The sequence below is a fragment of the Onychomys torridus genome, chromosome 4 (genome assembly GCF_903995425.1).
Source record: "Onychomys torridus chromosome 4, mOncTor1.1, whole genome shotgun sequence".
NCBI lineage: Eukaryota > Metazoa > Chordata > Mammalia > Rodentia > Cricetidae > Onychomys > Onychomys torridus.
Genome location: NC_050446.1, coordinates 79,169,500 through 79,187,571, shown reverse-complemented (window position 1 = coordinate 79,187,571; position 18,072 = coordinate 79,169,500). Strand labels below are relative to the sequence as shown.

General features: G+C 39.5%; 1 protein-coding gene across 8 annotated transcripts in view; it reads left to right on the top strand.

Annotated features, from left to right (window-relative positions):
• The window catches only part of Hipk3 (homeodomain interacting protein kinase 3), a 78,607-nt gene extending 60,775 nt beyond the window's left edge, over positions 1 to 17,832 (top strand). For 4 of the 8 annotated variants that reach the window (XM_036183804.1, XM_036183805.1, XM_036183807.1 and 1 more), the window contains 13 exons: positions 319 to 405; positions 1,384 to 1,568; positions 2,736 to 2,895; positions 3,260 to 3,383; positions 7,198 to 7,319; positions 7,504 to 7,631; positions 7,718 to 7,879; positions 8,037 to 8,099; positions 8,371 to 8,661; positions 8,888 to 9,028; positions 11,085 to 11,320; positions 11,587 to 11,714; positions 12,097 to 17,832. In XM_036183804.1, coding sequence (XP_036039697.1) covers positions 319 to 405; positions 1,384 to 1,568; positions 2,736 to 2,895; positions 3,260 to 3,383; positions 7,198 to 7,319; positions 7,504 to 7,631; positions 7,718 to 7,879; positions 8,037 to 8,099; positions 8,371 to 8,661; positions 8,888 to 9,028; positions 11,085 to 11,320; positions 11,587 to 11,714; positions 12,097 to 12,573 — 2,304 coding nt within the window. In that variant the 3' untranslated portion in view covers positions 12,574 to 17,832. The remainder of the gene's footprint in view (positions 1 to 318; positions 406 to 1,383; positions 1,569 to 2,735; positions 2,896 to 3,259; positions 3,384 to 7,197; positions 7,320 to 7,503; positions 7,632 to 7,717; positions 7,880 to 8,036; positions 8,100 to 8,370; positions 8,662 to 8,887; positions 9,029 to 11,084; positions 11,321 to 11,586; positions 11,715 to 12,096) is intronic. The other 4 variants (XM_036183810.1, XM_036183811.1, XM_036183808.1 and 1 more) reach the window with 3 other exon arrangements.
• Positions 17,833 to 18,072: the final 240 nt, after the last annotated feature.

Here is an 18,072-nt window from a genome sequence, read left to right as displayed (position 1 = left end):
TTCTGATGGAGATATTTTCTCAACTGAGGTTCCCTTTTCCAAAATGATCCTAGCGCGTCAAACTGACAAACTAACCAGCACAGCAGGGTTTTATTATGTAGCTCAGGGTGATCTCCAACTTGATCTGCCTTTGTCGGCCTCCTGAATCCACCATTCCTAGCTTCATATTTATTCATTTATTTCTATTATAAAGTGCATTTCTGCTTGTTACTCTTTTTGAAACTACTATGCTCAAGTATTAGGCTAAATGTGTCAGGCTTAAAGGCATAGAAATTGGGATATGGTGAGTAATATGTTATTTTCTCTTTGATATATAAGACACTGGAAGAGCATGAGGTAGAGACAGGAATGAAGTCTAAAGAAGCCAGAAAGTACATATTCAACAGTCTGGACGATATAGCGCATGTGAGTACTGCAGTCACCTTGTTAATCTTGTGTGCTGAAGATGATCCTAGAGGGCCAAGGATTTAAAAACGTCACTCATTTTCTACCTTTTTAAAAAAATTTTTTTTCAAGACAGGGTTTCTTTGTGTATCCTTGGCTGTCCTAGAACTCACTTTGTAGACCAGGTTGGCCTCGAACTTAGAGATCACCTGCCTCTGCCTCCTGAGTGCTGGGATTAAAGATGTGCGCCACCACTGCCCGGCCAGAATTCAAAATTTTTAAACTTTCAGGTCAAATTGTATTTGTCTTTATCAAATTTTAAATTTGCCTTTCTAAAGTTTTTGTTTTTGTTTGTCTTCAAGAGGAAAATGAGCAGGAAGACTTTTTTTCCTGTTGTAGTAGGAATTGATCTGTGTTTAGTCAACACCATTTGGGCTGGTGAGATAGCTCAGTGGGAAAAAGCATTGGCCATGTAAGCCTGGTGACCTGAGTTCTGTCCCTGGAACACATTTAAAGGAAAATGAAGGAAGATAAAGATGTCCACACAGGCAGGCGTGCATGTGCATGCACACACACAAACACACACACACACACACACACACACACACTCACACACACTCAAGACAGACACACACAGAGGCTTACACATACACAGAGATAGACACACTCAACACAGTTATATACACATACTCACACAGAGATACAAACATTCACACAGACACACTCACTCATTCACAGTAATAATAAAGTGGCTTTTTGTTCTTTTTTCTTTTCTTTTTTTTTGGTTTTTCAAGACAGGGTTTCTCTGTGTAGCTTTGCACCTTTCCTGGAACTCACTGTAGACCAGGCTGGCCTCGAACTCACAGAGATCTGCCTGGCTCTGCCTCCTGAGTGTTGGGATTAAAGGCATGCGTCACCACCACCTGACAAGATGTTAAATGTTTAATTTTCTCCCTCTATCTTACCTTCATTTGATGGCTTGAAACTTTGATATCATAGGTGAACACAGTGATGGATTTGGAAGGAAGTGATCTTTTGGCTGAGAAAGCTGATAGAAGAGAATTTGTTAGTCTGTTGAAGAAAATGTTGCTGATTGATGCAGATTTAAGAATTACTCCAATTGAGACGCTGAACCACCCGTTTGTTAATATGAAGCATCTTCTAGATTTCCCTCACAGCAACCAGTATGTCACTTTATAATCTTTCATGGTTTTTTAAATAATGGTAGGGATACAGAAAATCAGTGTCTTCACTAAACACTAATAAATCAAGTCTAAAGAGAGAGAGCTAACCTGGCTGAGGTTGCATAGACTAGCATATGGCAGAGTAGAGTAGACACAATTGGAAAGGCCAGTTCCACTCCTGACCCCGTCACATTGAAAATGGGAGTGCCCCTCCTGGAGCAGTGAGGGTCTGGACGCATGTTGGAGGTTCCTCTGAAGTCCCTTTCTGTTTTCGCTGGCCCCCCCTGGATCCTGTCCTTGTGAGTCCCTAACTCTGTTTTGTCTGTTTTCCTAATATAGCTTTTGATTTCTTCCTTCTTCTCTTGCTCCTCTGAGTTCTAGAAGGGAGTGGGGTTTTCAGGGTTAAGAAGGCCTTGCCATTCTGAAGGCCTTGCCAGCTGCCTGAAGTAAAATTTGGAATGTTTTTGTGGTCTTTCTGGATAGGCAAAGGTAATAGAACCACGTGACATCAGAGCAGAAGAGTGTTCTGGGGGAGGAACGGACCAGCAAGAGGCGAGGAGGAGGAGGGCATGGGAGAGAGCAGGCGGGCGAGGAGAGTAAAAATGAAGCATGACGATTCCCATGTGTGCAAATACCACCGTGAAACTTAGCACTAAAACATTGATGAACACTCCCCAACTGAAAGCAACTCAATCACTATCTTCAAACCAGTAGCGAAAGTCATTATGTAAATGAATCAATATTCGTTATTGTGAAATGCCCTTGTATTAGTATTTTATTAAACCCAGATATGCTTCCCTTAAACACTGAAGACATTCTGTGCATTTCCATAAATAACCACTTTGAAAATAACATCCTTAATGACATTCTTGGTATCATTAATAGTGATTTGTCTACTAAAATTTAGAACAAATTCTATAAAGTAGAGATCATTAAATTACTGTGTACTAATCAAACAGTGTATAGTACCGCCTTGCTCTCTTAAAAAGCATCATGTATATTTGCTTTAATATTTTTTATAGAAATTTCTGTTAGAAAAACTATAAGAAATAAAGTGCAGTTCATAGAATTTATTCTTTTCCAAATAATTTTTCTTTTGTTACTAGCATAATCTTAAACTAAACATTGTAAATAGTGTTACAATTCTTTCCCCTTCTTCTTGTGCAGTGTAAAGTCCTGTTTTCATATTATGGATATTTGTAAGTCCCACCCAAGTCCATGTGATACAAATAATCGCAGTGAAATGTCACTCTTCCGGCCGGTTGCATCCAACGGTACTGCTGCTCTAACGGCAAACCTGACCAAAATCGGGACATTAAGAAACCAGGTGAGAGTTTACAGTTGTTTGTACTTTTGTCTTCTAATTGCTCACTTTGCTTCGAGATGTAGAAGTATCATGTGAGCAGCAGATGCAGTGAGTGTGAGCATTTAGTGTGTCTATTCTGTTATATCTAAACCAAGTAGAATGTACCTTTTGAATTCATTCTTAAACCTTCCTTCTCTGCTGTTAGGACCAAAACTCTATCAAAAATAGAGTTCACTGAACCCAATTTAAGTTGATCAGTCTGCTTTTTGTTTCATTTTCTGGGTTCATTTTATTGTGGAATTATGATTTTAAGTGTGTATCTATAGTGTGTGTGTAGCGACTGGAAGACTGCCCTATATAATGTGGAGTCCATTGATTGTTTCAGGCATTAACTACATCTGCTCACTCAGTTGTGCACCATGGGATACCTCTGCAGGCAGGAACTGCACAGTTTGGTTGTGGTGATGCTTTTCATCAGACCCTGATTATCTGCCCCCCAGCTATTCAAGGTATGTTTTCATTTAGTTTATAATTTAGGTGTTTTTTCTCTTTCTTCTCTCTCTCTCTCTCTCTCTCTCTCTCTCTCTCTCTCTCTCTCTCTCTCTCTCCCTCTCTCTCCCTCTCTCCCTCTCCTCCCTCCCTCCTTCCTCTTCCTTCCTTTTTTTTTTTTTTTTTTTTTTTTTTTTTTAAAGTTAAGTTCTCATTATGTAGCCAGGATGACCTGGTGCTCACCTCACCATCTGGCTGCTTCTGCATCCAGAATGCTGGGATTAAAGTCATGCACCACCACCCCCTGGGCTGTGCCACCTGAAAGCAGCAGGTTGACCACAGAGAAGGCTCCAAATGCTGTGTCCAGCTTTGCCGCAGTGATGTACAGTTTTAGTGACAGCGATTGATGTCGAATCAGTCACCTGGAAATACACTTGTGATTTTGCTATTTAGAAAGCCACTGAGATTTAACCTTTTTTTTTTTTTAGCATTTATAAAGGAAAATAGACTAGAGAGGTGATATTATGGTCATTCCTATTTCTGATTTGTAGATTCAGAAGATTATTTGAAAAATTTAATTTGTCTTAATATTGAGTACTTTCTTAAGTTTATTTTAACATTTCCCACACATAGCTCAACAAAACACCAAGAATATTTATGTTGAATTAATTGACTAGTAATAGCAGATGGGAAACAGTTTTAGCTAGTTATTTTCTCATGTAGCTCTTCTTTCAGAAAATGTACATATAGTCATGACTATTTAAAGACAGATACAGTCTGAGAAATAATGTCACTAGGTGATGTGGTCATTGTGAGCATCAGCGTATACTCGCATAACCTAAGATGGCTATTAATCAATATATCAACCCCAACCAACCCCTGCACCCCTTAGATTGAACTCAAGGCATGGTGCACAAATGCTATGCAGTTTCTCTATCATAAAGCTACATCTATAACTCTAGTAATGAAATCATAAGAGGATAGACGTCTTAAGATGTCATTGTTGAGTGGCTGTTCATAAGTGTTGTCACATGCCTATCACTACAGGAGTTGTTTATAACAACTTTCTCTCTGGTAACAGAAATGCTTATATTGTAAGATGATAGCATTCTTAGAGATACTGTGTATTTGCTTGGTTTTTGTTTATTTGTTTATTTGCTTTTGAGACAGGATTTCTCTGTGTAGCCCTGGCTATCTTGGAACTTGCTCTGTAGACCAGGCTGACCTCAAACTCAGGCTCCGCCTTCCTCTGCCTCCCAAGTGCTGGGACTAAAGACATGTGCCACCACCAGGAACTTTTGCTTGTTTTTAACTATAAGAATTTCAAACAGTCACAAAATAAAAATAAAAAATTTCGAGCATGAGAAAGTTGAAAAATACTCTGTCTTCCATTTTAGATGCAGTGAGTTGAGTGCTAATATTTTATACTGTATTATACTCTCCGTGCATGTACTGGAGAAAGTGAGCGGCATGCTTTGGCTTCTTGCTTAGGTACTCTTCTAGTCTATGTTGGCAAGCTCATTTTTTTAGTTCTGACCAGTTTTTTCTCCTGTGTCAAAGCCATGTGAGCGTCACCCACCTGCATTAGAATAGTCGTGTTTTTCAGAGCCTGTCATATATTAATGACGTAAGAGACTTAGATATATTTCAGTGTGATAAGACAATTCTTTTATCTTTTTATTTAGCTTACAATTGTTATGGAATAACTTTGTATTTTGTTAGCAAATATATTAGTGGCTTAAATGTAGTGTTTGCCCGAAATATGGTCTTAGCAACTCTAGAAACTCAGTATTGGTCCTTTTGTTTGTCTCTTTGATTTACTCTTCATTTTGGAGACATCATTTGATTCTGTAGCCCAGGGCAGCCTTAAGCTTGAAATCATGCAACTACATGACCTCTTCTACAGCCAACTCTTGGTCAACTTTTGTACCTAGTTTTCAAGTATTAAAACAATTCTAATCATTTTTGCTAACTTAACTCTAAAAAATTAGGATCTTTACCAACTATTGATTTTGATCAAAAAGGTGATAGGAAGAGAGGAGATACAGAGAAGTGAGCATTGCTTATGGGGCCACTTGTGGACACAGAAAATAGAGCACATTGACAATAAACTAAATGTCAGAGGAAAATAAACAGGAAGCAGTAATGTTTTCTTTATGTCTAGCACTTAACAATAGAGTTATGCAATGAAAAAATTAGGATTTTTTCAATAGAAAAAACTAACAACTGCAGCAGCATTTTATTCTTTATGACTAAAGAGAAACACTTAACATCACTTTCACTAAAACAAGTAAGAAGAAAGAAAGAAAGAAAGAAAGAAAGAAAGAAAGAAAGAAAAGAAAGAAAATTCTACATTACACAGCCATGTGCCATTGGGCTGAATTTTAGCTGTTGAGATTGCATTGCATAGTGATAGGATCCTATCTTAGTTTATGTAAGTATACTCTATGACTACTCACATAGCAGACAGATTTGTCCAATGATGCATTTCTTTGAAGGTATCACATCATTAAGTGATGTACCAGTCTATAATTGATTGCTATAAAGTTTGGAATATGATACAGAGAATTGATTATAGGTTTGTTTGTTTTTTCCCTGGTCTTGGGGCATGTTCCAGAATTTTGTTCTCAAAGCTCCCAAGTTGGGTGTGACACTGCTTAATACTTAAATTCAGTATTGTAAGAGTAGTTATTACTTTGGGTGGTGGTGGCCACACCTTTAATCCCAGCACTCAGGAGACAGAGACTAGAGGGTCTGTGAGTTCGAGGCCAGCCTGGTCTACAGAGTGAGTTTCAGGACAGCCAGGGCTACACAGAGAAACCCTGCCTGGAAAAACAGACGACAACAACAGAGTTATTTACAGAGTGGCTTGTGATACAGTGAAAATATTAACAGTAACCTAATTAAATGGCCATCAGTCCTTCCTATGTCATTTTATTTATGTATTTTTGAGCCGCTTTATAAAAGTGGTAACATTTGTTCTGTAGTGCCAGCAGCTCTCTACCAGGAACACCAGCCCATCATATCATATGGGCTAAGGCATTGTTGATCGTCAGATTAGGCAGTCAGTAGAGTGGTTTTTGCTCCTCCTGTGGAGGCTGAAATAATGGTAGCAATTATATAAATCTATGTGATTCGGAACCCCCCCCCCCCCAGTATCTGTCCATTAATTGTGAAATATATACCCCCTTTTGGTGAGAGGTGTGTGAGGTTCTGACAGTTTTGAGTAAATGGCGTAGGCATAGGGAAGAGTTTGTGTAAAAGAAGCACATTTCTTTACTGGGTTATTACGAAGATTTCGAGCCTCATCCCATCTTTTAGTCCCTGGTCAGAGTAGAAAAATGGAGAGGGAAATAATGCCACGGTAGCAAACTTGAGATAGAAATGAGAAGTTGCAGGAAGAAGAAAGGATTCTGCTTTGAAGCACATTTAAAAAAAAAAAAGATGAAGTAATTTGGCATCAGTATTTGAGACAAAATATTACAAAACAGATAGGAAACATCCATCTTCACTAATAGATTACTTTGTTATTTATTTTTTTTCTTAAATTTATTATGTATACAGTATGTATGCCTGCAGGCCAGAAGAGGGCACCAGATCTCATTACAGATGGTTGTGAGCCACCATGTGGTTGCTGGGAATTTAACTCAGGACCTCTGGAAAAGAGCAGTCAGTGCTCTTAACCTCTGAGCCATCTCTCCAGCCTTATTTTGTTATTTTTATGTAGAAACAGGCATAATCTGAATCAGAATTTAAACCTTTCATACTTTAAAGTAATTTTATAAGTTATGCAAGACAGCTTTTTTCCTATTGAATGACTCTTCTATTTCCCAGGTATTCCTGCAGCACATGGTAAACCCACCAGTTACTCCATACGGGTAGACAATACAGTCCCGCTTGTGACTCAGGCCCCAGCTGTACAGCCACTGCAGATCCGACCTGGAGTCCTTTCACAGGTTGGTCATAGTTTAGTCTTCCTGTACATGTGTGCTCTTCTTTTCTAACATAAAAACAACGCCTGTGTCAGTTCGTACTTCTGGGAAGTAATGAGAGTGATGTGTGGGAAGTCAGTGATTACTAGTTGTCACCTTAACTGTTGTGAATTTAGGACATGTTATTTGTACCTTTGTTTGGATGCAGCAGACCTGGTCTGGTAGAACACAGCAGATGCTGATGCCTGCCTGGCAGCAGGTAACACCCATGGCTCCTGCTGCTGCGACACTGACTTCAGAAGGATTGGCTGGTTCACAGAGGCTTGGAGACTGGGGGTAAGTCCAAAGCAGACCGTCTCTCTGAATTATTTGCAAAACAGGTCACAGTAAAAGGGATTCAATTTTCTAAACTTGCTCCACAGGAAAATGATTCCACACAGCAGTCATTACAACTCAGTGATGCCACAACCTCTTCTAACCAATCAGATAACATTATCGGCCCCTCAGCCTATCAGCGTGGGCATTGCACATGTTGTCTGGCCTCAGCCTGCCACTACCAAGAAAAACAAGCTGTGCCAGAACAGGTGGGTATTATTGTGCTGTAATTTTCCTCTGCAGTTTGAAATTAGGCTTTGAAATAAAATTTGCATGTACACTAAAGGGTCACTCTGTTGTGTTCAAAATGACCTCTTCTATAGCCTTTATACAAACACTAAGCTGGCTCCCTTCTTAATTTCTCAGAGGTATTTTGGTAAAACTAATGGAATGGGAGCCAGGAAGAGAGGAAATAAATGCTTTCAGTTGGTAAGATTGTCTTTATTGCCCTTTGATTATTATCTACCTGTAATATAGCAACTGTAGACATTTGGATATCACACATACAAAAAAGTATGTAAATGTAAACTACAACAATATTTTAGAAATAGTATTTTATAATTCACAAAACTCTTGGTATCAGTGTGTTTTATCCATGAACACATGAAAGTTTGCTTTGTTTGGTTTTACAAAATATCTTCAAGAAATATTATTTCCCTATTTTGATTATAGAGATTACAAATTATTTCTTTGGTTGCAGGAGTAATTCATTGCAGAATACCAATATCCCACATTCAGCATTTATTTCTCCAAAGATAATCAATGGGAAAGATGTTGAGGAAGTAAGTTGTGTAGAAACACAGGACAATCATACCTCAGAAGGAGAGGCACGAAACTGCCAGGAAGCGTCTGTCAGACAGGACACTTCTGTTTCAGACAAACAGCGGCAAACCATCATCATTGCCGACTCCCCAAGTCCTGCCGTGAGTGTGATCACCATTAGCAGTGACACGGATGACGAAGAGACCTCACCCAGACATTCACTCAGAGAGTAAGTGCCAGATGCTCAGTCTCACATGTAGTGGTCACCCTCTGAAGTGCACAGATCACCTTTTTGGGGCATACTCTCTGTCAGTGTCTGTAATATAATTGTAGCCCTCTATCTGAATTTCTAAGTTTTCATTTGGAACTGTTTCCTGCCTTTCGGCACTGTAAAGTTTGGCTGGTTTGAGGATATCTTCTCATTCTTGACCCAAGCCTCCCTCTCTCCTCACTAGGTGTAAAGGTAGTTTAGATTGTGAAGCTTGCCAAAGCACTTTGAATATTGATCGGATGTGTTCACTCAGCAGTCCTGATAGCACTCTGAGCACCAGCTCCTCTGGCCAGTCCAGCCCATCCCCTTGCAAGAGACCGAACAGGTAAAGGAATTTTAATAGTAGCTTGTTGTAAAAGTTGAGTCTACTAAAAGCCTCATTTCTTCTGTTGTGTGTGAGTGAGTGTCTGCCATTTCCTACAGTGATTGCTCTTTTGCACACAGGTTTTGAACTACACGGTTTTATAAGCTTATGGTTTTAGTAATCACTTTTTCCCCATTAAAATAGCTCCAATTTGTGGTGGTACATGCCTTTAATCTTAGAATTTGGGAGGCAGAGGCAGGGGATCTCTGTAAGATCAAGGCCTTTCAGAGTTCTATCTCAAATAAACAAACAAAACCTTTCATTTAAAATTAAAGTACTAGTACATTTTTGCATGAAGAAGTACTGAGTGGTCCACTCTGATTTTTATCTCAACTGTTAGTAACTGATTTGTCTGCCTCCTTTGGTATTGGCTTGTCGGGGCATGCAGTGCCTGAAAGAGTGTTTCCTGACCAGCACAATGTGCTAACATATTGAGAGATAAGCCATAACTGTTTTTTTGTGGGAGGTGTATTGGAGAAAGGATTTCTCTGTATAATAGCCCTGGCTGCCCTGGCTGCCCTGGCTGCCCTGGCTGCCCTGGCTGTCCTGGCTATCCTAGAACTCATTCGGTTCACCAGGCTGGCCTCAAACTCACAGAGATCCTCCTGCCTCTGCCTGCCAAGTGATAAGTTAAAGGTATGAGTCACCACACTTGTCAGCCATAACAATTTTTATGAAACATTTTGATTTTATATTATAAAAATTGGTGAAAATATTTGAAAAGGATTGTAAAGTTAGTGGATTTTTTGTTGTTGTTGTTGTTTTTGAGACACAGTTTTTCTATGTAGCCCTGGCTGTCCTGGCACTCACTTTGTAGGTCAGGCTGGCCTCGAACTCAGAGATCCACCTGTTTCTGCCTCCCACGTGCTGGTGCTAAAGGAGTGTGCTTCCACACTGAACTTTAAAATTTTTTGGTACATTTTCCTTTCCTTTAGTCAGGAGCTGTGGTTAGAGTACTTACTAGCCAAAACTCTGCAGAAAACATAAACAGGCTTTAATGCATCTTCTTATATGTTGCTTATTGAATTGCTTAAAGTTGATACATATAAAAATGTACACATAACAGCTACCTAAAAATACACACATAAAATGGTCATAAACATGGACAGATACATGTAGGTTTAAGAGTAAAAAGAAAGTATACCTATGAGAAGACATGCCTCACATTGTTGAGACTGAAACAGTGATTAAAACAGACAGTGATGTGGAAATCCCAGGCAGGGAGTGGGGTCTTGTGAGGGCTGAGGCGGTGGGAAGAGTGGGATTCAGGACTGGGGGTCGACTGCAGCTTGGCCAGAAAGCCTTTCAGGACGACACCTAACCCTACAGTTGGATCTGAAATGTGCAAGTCCCTAGTTCATGGATTTGTACATCTCGTCCAGGTCAGCTAGAACAACATTTTGTTTCTGTTTTTTTTTTGTTTTTTTTGTTGTTGTTGTTGTTGTTGTTTGTTTGTTTATGTGTATGTATTTGTGGGTGCGTAAACATTTGTGCATGTGCCTCTGGAGACCCGAGGCCAATGCTGGCTGTCTTCTTTAGTTGCTCTCCACCGTGTTTTTGGATCTCTTACTGAACCTGGAGCCTACCTGTTTGATAGACTAGCTGGGCAGCAAGCTCCAGGGCTCTTCTGCCTCTGCCAGTCAGTGTTGGGGCTGTAGACATGCCCTGCTGTGTGTGCTCAGGTTTTTATGTGGGTGCTGGGATCCAAACACAAGTTCTCATTTTACCAATTGAGATATCTTCCTGGGATCTAGAACAGTACTTCTTATTTTAAAGAATTATAAAGAAGTTTATGAACTATTATGATGGAGCAAATGTGAAGGAAAGAAGAAACAGTTAAGTGCCAAAAGGGTATTTCTGAAGTGGAAGAATGTGGTTTACCTGCCTGATTAGACTCTGGAAATACTGTGGGGGAAAAAAAATAACATTGGCCAAGGACAAAATATATATAAAATAAATAAGCGTGTCATTAGTGTGCTAGAGACTTTTAAAAATAAATAACCATGTTTTCTTGTAGTATGTCAGATGATGAACAAGAAAGTGGGTGTGAGACTGTGGATGGCTCCCCAACATCAGACTCCTCGGGGCATGACAGTCCATTTGCAGAGAGCAGTTTTGTGGAGGACACTCATGCAAACACAGAGCTGGGGACTTGTGCTGGCACAGAAGCCAGGCCAGCTGTTGGCACTGCTGTGGAGCCCCCAGTGGGAATAGAAAGTGGATTGACGGTCGATGAGCACATGGCAAGCACAGGTAAACTGAGTTCCCTGACTGTCCTTTAATGGCCTGAATGTAGATTCTCATCTTGACCCTGTCATATCCATTACACAGAAAACAGAAACAAAAACAAGTCTTCAAATGTCATCCAATATTAGGAGCCACGACTTTCTCTTTAAATTTTAAATGAAGGTTCTGCAATCACTGTTGTGTAAAATCTGTAAGCACATGTCTAATTTTCATTAGAGAAGCAGAAATCACAACTCTGTAATTTGTATGTGTGTGGTGGTTATTGTTGCCAGATTCTACATGCCAGCCATTAATAAAAGGACAGCCTGCCCCTGGAAAGCTGAACCAGCCTTCTGCCTCGGGTGCTCGTCAGCAAAAACCCACATCAGCATTCCAGCAGCAGCATTTGAACTTCAGCCAGGTGAGTCCCTGTGTGCATTTGTGGGCTTGTAGGACCGATGCCTAGTGGTTTATTTCCTTTTACCTTACTATCTTAGTTTTTGATTTGTTGTATGTGTGTGGTATGTGGTGTAGGATGAGTGTATATTGAGTAGGATAATGGGGATAATTATGTCATGGGATTGTTTTGGAACTTAATAAAATGGTATGCATGAATGTTAGCTTTACATATAAGTGCTGTATAAATTGTAGGGGTTAATAACAGATAGCAGTGTTCGCTGGAAGGAAAATGTTAAATGTGTTTCTTTTTACTTAGTAAACTAAACTCTGCAGTCACAGTCCCTCTGGTCTGGACTTGGGTCTCATAGAATGCACTGTTCAGTCATGTTTTTTTTTGTGATCAGGTTCAGCATTTTGGAGCCGGGCATCAAGAGTGGAATGGAAACTTTGGGCATCGGAGGCAGCAAGCGTACATTCCTACTAGTGTTACCAGTAATCCGTTCACTCTTTCTCACGGAAGTCCTAGCCACACAGCAGTGCATGCCCATCTGGCTGGAAGTACGCACCTCGGAGGACAGCCTGCTCTCCTTCCATACCCATCATCAGCTGCCCTCAGTAGTGCTGCACCGGTGGCCCACCTCTTAGCCTCTCCGTGTACCTCAAGACCTATGTTACAGCATCCAACTTACAATATCTCCCATCCCAGTGGCATAGTTCACCAAGTCCCAGTGGGCATAAATCCCCGTCTGTTACCATCCCCAACCATTCATCAGACTCAGTACAAACCAATCTTCCCTCCACATTCTTACATTGCAGCATCACCTGCGTATACTGGATTTCCATTGAGTCCAACAAAACTCAGCCAGTATCCATATATGTGAAAACTCAAAAACAGTATATTGAGGAAGCTCAATGATATAAACGTTTGATTAAAAATAAAAACATGGTATTTAATAAATATTAGCCATGGCACAAGAAAATTATTTTTGAATCATGTAGACTTGGGTGCAATTTAAACAACTTTGAGCTTTAAAAGAACTCTCACTTTTAATGTGTTTTGCACATTTGGTATAACTTGTCTTTGGTCATGTATCTTCTTACGTAGTTACTCTAGACAGGTGACTTATGGGAGCAGAAGTCCAGTTTTGCTCCTGCTATTTTTTATAAAATTGCCTTCTAACTAGTGCAAGACACGTCCACATTTGGGAAGCCATTCTGTGTCTAGACTTTAGAGCAACAGATGCACATGTGTCAGAATTACAGCATACGAGTGAATTGTATCGTCTGTGTCTTAGTGTGTACATGTTGGGGCACTTAACCTAAGCAATTGAGCTATTGTTCTTTACATTTGCATGTGTCTTTTGCATGGGCAAAATGTTGCCTAGACTTGGCTCTTAATGTTGTTCTAATAATCTCAGCTGCATTGTAAACCGTTCCCACACATAGTGCCTTAAATATTTGAGGTTGTTCAAGTTATTACCTATCTGTAAATGTTGAGGACTGCAGCACTTAAAATCCAGACCTACTCTTTAGTTTTCTTTCAGTAGAGTACTGTTCCTTTTGGCTTTGTGTGGTATGATTTCAGATAGCAGCTGCTTTTTCCTTAGTAAGAGGGCAGCATGTTTGCTATAGCTGAATTCTGCTGTCTGATTTTTTCCAGAATGATCTAGCTTCAAGAAAAGCAAGCAGTTAGTAGTGCTTAAGAAAACTTGATTCAGTAACTAATGGATAGTTGATATCTGTCACAGCACAGCATTTTATATACTATTAAGTGAAACTGCAATACAACCTAAGTTTATTTTGGGAGTGTTTGCTGTATAATTGGACTTCATAAAATGTTTAGAAGTGCAGTAGGCATGACTTGAGTAGATAATGAAAGAAAATGCAAAATGCTCATTGATTCATGATGTGATTTCATCTTAGCTTGGGCAGACCATGCAGTATTTAATACATACATAGTAGCAGAATATTTACTATTGAAGCTTGAAAAGATGTGAGTTCTTTGTGTGCAATTTTTCATTTATGCATGTGAGAAGGTTTTTGGTTTTGGTTATTTTAAGTATTTTTACATTGTAGTACTCGTTTTTGCTTGTTGGTGGTGTTTGCTTATTTAATACATTCCGTCAGGGACAGAAATTACATGCTTTTTCTCTTAGGAAGTGTGTATTGGGTTTTCCCCTCCCCCCTCCCCTTGGTGGTGATGGTGGTGATGTTTAAATGAAGTTGCTTTTACAGCACCAAAGACTTAATCATCCATTTCTTATATAAAAGGTAGCTACTTTTTGCATAGACCTCAAGTATATTGTAGTGTAGAGGTGGAATTTAAGGAAAGGTATTAAACCAAGGCTGTGTTTTAGCTTCCAGGCAAGTAATAAATTGTATCATTTATCTTGAATGTATCATAGATAAGCTGCTATATAACGATTGCCACTTCAGATAGCTGTGAAATTAGGTGATTAACTAGTTGTTCTTTAGCTTTCTGATTTCTGTATAAGTCTAATTACACGAGATAGAAGCTGGGGTTTTGATTTTTTTACTTTGCTTTTCTGTTTGGAGTGTCATTGTAACTACTGTATTGTAAATGATGGAAACAATTGCCTATGTTATTTTGGGGTGTGTTATTTGCATCAGTATTTTATCTCTATTAATGTTTGTGTTCATCACTGCATATAAGAACTTGGATGTATCAATGTAACTTAATTTTTTATTTTCATACTGGCATTGTAGACACTTGAGAAAGCTGTATCTTGCAGGCTTGACTTAACTTTTTTTCCTTAAAAGTCTGGAATATAATCTTACAGCATTTACTGGAATAAACAGTACAAAACATTTGAGTGTAAGACTCCAAATGTTTTGGATCGACAGCATTTCTTTACTAAGCAAGTTGCTTACCACAAGTACGGCTCTAGTACAGCACTGATGATAAGCTAATGATACGTTTTTCTTTACTCCATTGACATACGCAGTGTTTTATTTAATAATCATCTAAGACATAAACGTGCCTGAAGTTGATTTTAAAAATTACAGTATTAGATCATAAAGTAAAAACCAGCAGCACATTTTTAGTCACTCAAAATGAAGGACTTGATTTCCCCACAGGTTTCAGTGTTTTTAGTAATTGATTCTATGCATTTTATACAAATAAAAATAGAAAAACCACACATTACAAGAAGGAGTAGAGCGAGATGAATTTAGACTATTTACAGACGACACATTTGTGGAGTCACTGTTTAAGGCACTGCTGCTCTGCTCATTTGAGTTACATGGGCCAGCAAGTTACTGCTGTCTGCTCTCTTCTTGGAAAAGATTTAGTGTTGGTGATGGATGTTCCAGAACCACCAGCTACAAAGATTGTGTCACAACAGGCACAGAGGTGGCCCGTAAGCTGTGCTGACTGCCCAGCAATGATGCATTTTTCTGTATTTCAGTTCATGACTGGAGCAGCCTGGTTAATTCGACAGTAGATGGTAACAGTCAACATCTTCATGCCACAGTAATGCTTTTTAAAGGCATGTCACAGTAAATGCGCTGCTCTTAATTAATTGCAATCATGGGCTTTTTAATATATTTCAAAATTTAAAACTTCAGAATCCCCCTGAAGTCCAATTTTAGCATATTGGTAGAAGAATCTGGATTTTACCCTTTTAAAACTATTTTAATAGTTTTGTTTTAATGTTTTCTTAAATAAAACACTGCATGATTTCCAAGTTGCATATTTGTGTGCTAATTTGCAAGTGAATTTTTAATCAGTTATTTTGGTATTTAGGTTTCTTTCTTCAGGGTATTAAATATGTTACTCTATTAGCAAAACTTCTTCATTTTAATATTTCTACTGCTAATTTTAAACTTGGGCTTGTGTTCTGTAAAAGTTAAATCATATACTGCAAGGTGCAGGAAGAGTGATTTTAATGACCCTACAGATCCAATGACTTGGTTTGAACTGTTAACTGTTGAACAGTTTTACCCTTGCGGCTTTTCTCTTTGGTTGTTCTTGCTTTTTACTCCTATGCTACACTAGTTTGCCATGTAGCAGTTGCACTGTGCAATATTACAGTAAGGACTGGGAAAACTTTCATGGATGTAATGTCTATTACAGTTTGCGATAGTATTTCTCTCTAGTTCTCAGTGATTTCATGTGACCAAGCCTTCTGTACTTTGTCACAAAAAGCGGGTTTTCCAGGTGACTATTTTGGTGAGTGTCAAAATAAGAATTTATGGTGTATTACTGTTGATTCACTTTGAATTAAAATATATATATTGCAGCAAACAGCTTGCTGACTTTTTTTCCACTTCAGTATTTCATAAGGGCAGAGATGGGAATGGTTGGCATTACCAAATTACTTGAGCATTGACATTTCATTTGATGCATGGAGCCACCTTGTGTTAGGAATTTTGTTAGGTGAACGAGAACATAGTACAACATGTTTGTAACTTGCCCAAAGTCCAACTGCTTGTGTGTGTGAACCTGAGGTGGAGCCGGGCTGACCCCGACTAGTCATCTTTTCAGCCTAGCCTGGCACAGTGTGCCAGAAATGCCTGACCACAGCATAACCATTTCCATTTTTCTGGAAAATTTGAGTTTCTTAAACATTTTTTAAGGGCGTATTTCTGTTGGCCATTCATGGATGGAGACTAGGGAAGTCACACGGAGTTTTGAAAAGTGCAACATGAGACTTTGAAAGAATGCTAGTTGGCCTGAGCCAGCTTCAGTCAGTGTTCTCAAATGCCACCTTATTCTCAAGGCCTTAACTTTGGACGTGGAACTGTGAGCAGGTGTGTGGGAAACATTCCATTAGAGCAGAGCTGTGACTTAGGACTTCTGTCTTGGTGCTTAGGGTCAAATCCAGAGCTAAGCTAAAACACACCTGTGAATATATATTTCTCCACAAGCTTTCAATTGAAGTGTAAAGTAGGTGGATATTTTAGTGTTTGCTTCTGTCAACATTTTGTTGGTGAGAGTCTTCCAAATTGTACATAATTGCATTTGAACTCATGTTTCTATAGTATTCTTTTGTGTGTATACTGGTTTTGTTGATGGTCATTTGGAGAAGTTTGCCATTTTTAGATATTTGGAATAGTGTTGCTGTGGATGTTACTGTCCATCTTTTGGAGAACATATGTAGATGCAGCATATATGTGGAAATAGAATGAATAGATCATAGGGGGTATACATATTTCGCTTCTTTAGACACTACCACACCGTATTCCAACGTCCTGGAATTGGTTTGCACTTGCGGTATGTGAGCATTCTAGTTGTCTTCTAATCTAGCCTAGCACACACTTTTTCCTTTGCTTTAGTTGTTATTGTGAGGTTAGGTTCTTAAAATATAAACAGCAGCAACCACAAAAAACTGTCACTAAGGTGCAAACACTGATCCTATATTTAGATGAAATCTAGAGTTTGTGATTTTCCTCGAAGTATCCTTAACTTCAGGGTATACCAAGAAGTACTGAGCTATTTAAGTGGATCTAGGGCTGCAGAAGGTTTTGTCTGAAGGGCTTAAAGGGTAACAGTACAGAAATGTCTTTGAGTGCACATCTAAACCAGTACCCACTACCATGCCTTACCACATCGTAAGTCTGCCACAAATCATTCAGAATAGGAAATACCTGTGTTCCAAATGCTGGGCACTTGTCATTGGAAGAAGCAGAAGGCCCATTGCCTTACCACACCGTGGTGGGGAGACCAAGTCAGTGCCCAGCAAGGTGGCATTGGAGGTGAACAGAATACTAGCCACACAAGGGGAAAACTGCACAGCAGCTTAACTCGAATATGAGCTTTTAATGTCAACAAAACAAGGATGGTGGCCGGTGATGTCCGAGCTCAGTGCGTGGGTGGGGTGCTGGAGACAGAGGAAGCCACTGTAGGGATAGGCATGGAGTAGACTTAATTCCAGACACCGAGAAGCTAGAAAAGGAATTTAGGCAACACAACCCAGTCTGGTTTTTGAAAATTCAATCTGGTTGGCCCATGGCAAACAGGCTACAGGTCTGAAGACCCTCTAGGGTGTTGAAAGCCGCACGAGAGAGGGAGAGGCATGAGAGCCAGCCTTGGGTCAAGAGGTTTGTGTTGTGAATAACACGTCTTCTTCTCTTTCTAAAGATGGCCTCCTTATCCGAAATGGCCCAGGACTTCAGACACGCCCCCCCCCCCCCCCCCCCCGCCCCAGCTGCCGTGTGCTGCTATACCAGCTTCCTTATAGTTTAACACAGTGTTTGGAAGAGTCCAAGTTTTGAGTTTGGATAAAGCCCAACTTCCACCATTTTCTTCCTTTGTGGTTCTTTCTTTCTTTCTTTCTTTCTTTCTTTCTTTCTTTCTTTCTTTCTTTCTTTCTTCCTTCCTTCCTTCCTTCCTTCCTTCCTTCCTTCCTTCCTTTCTT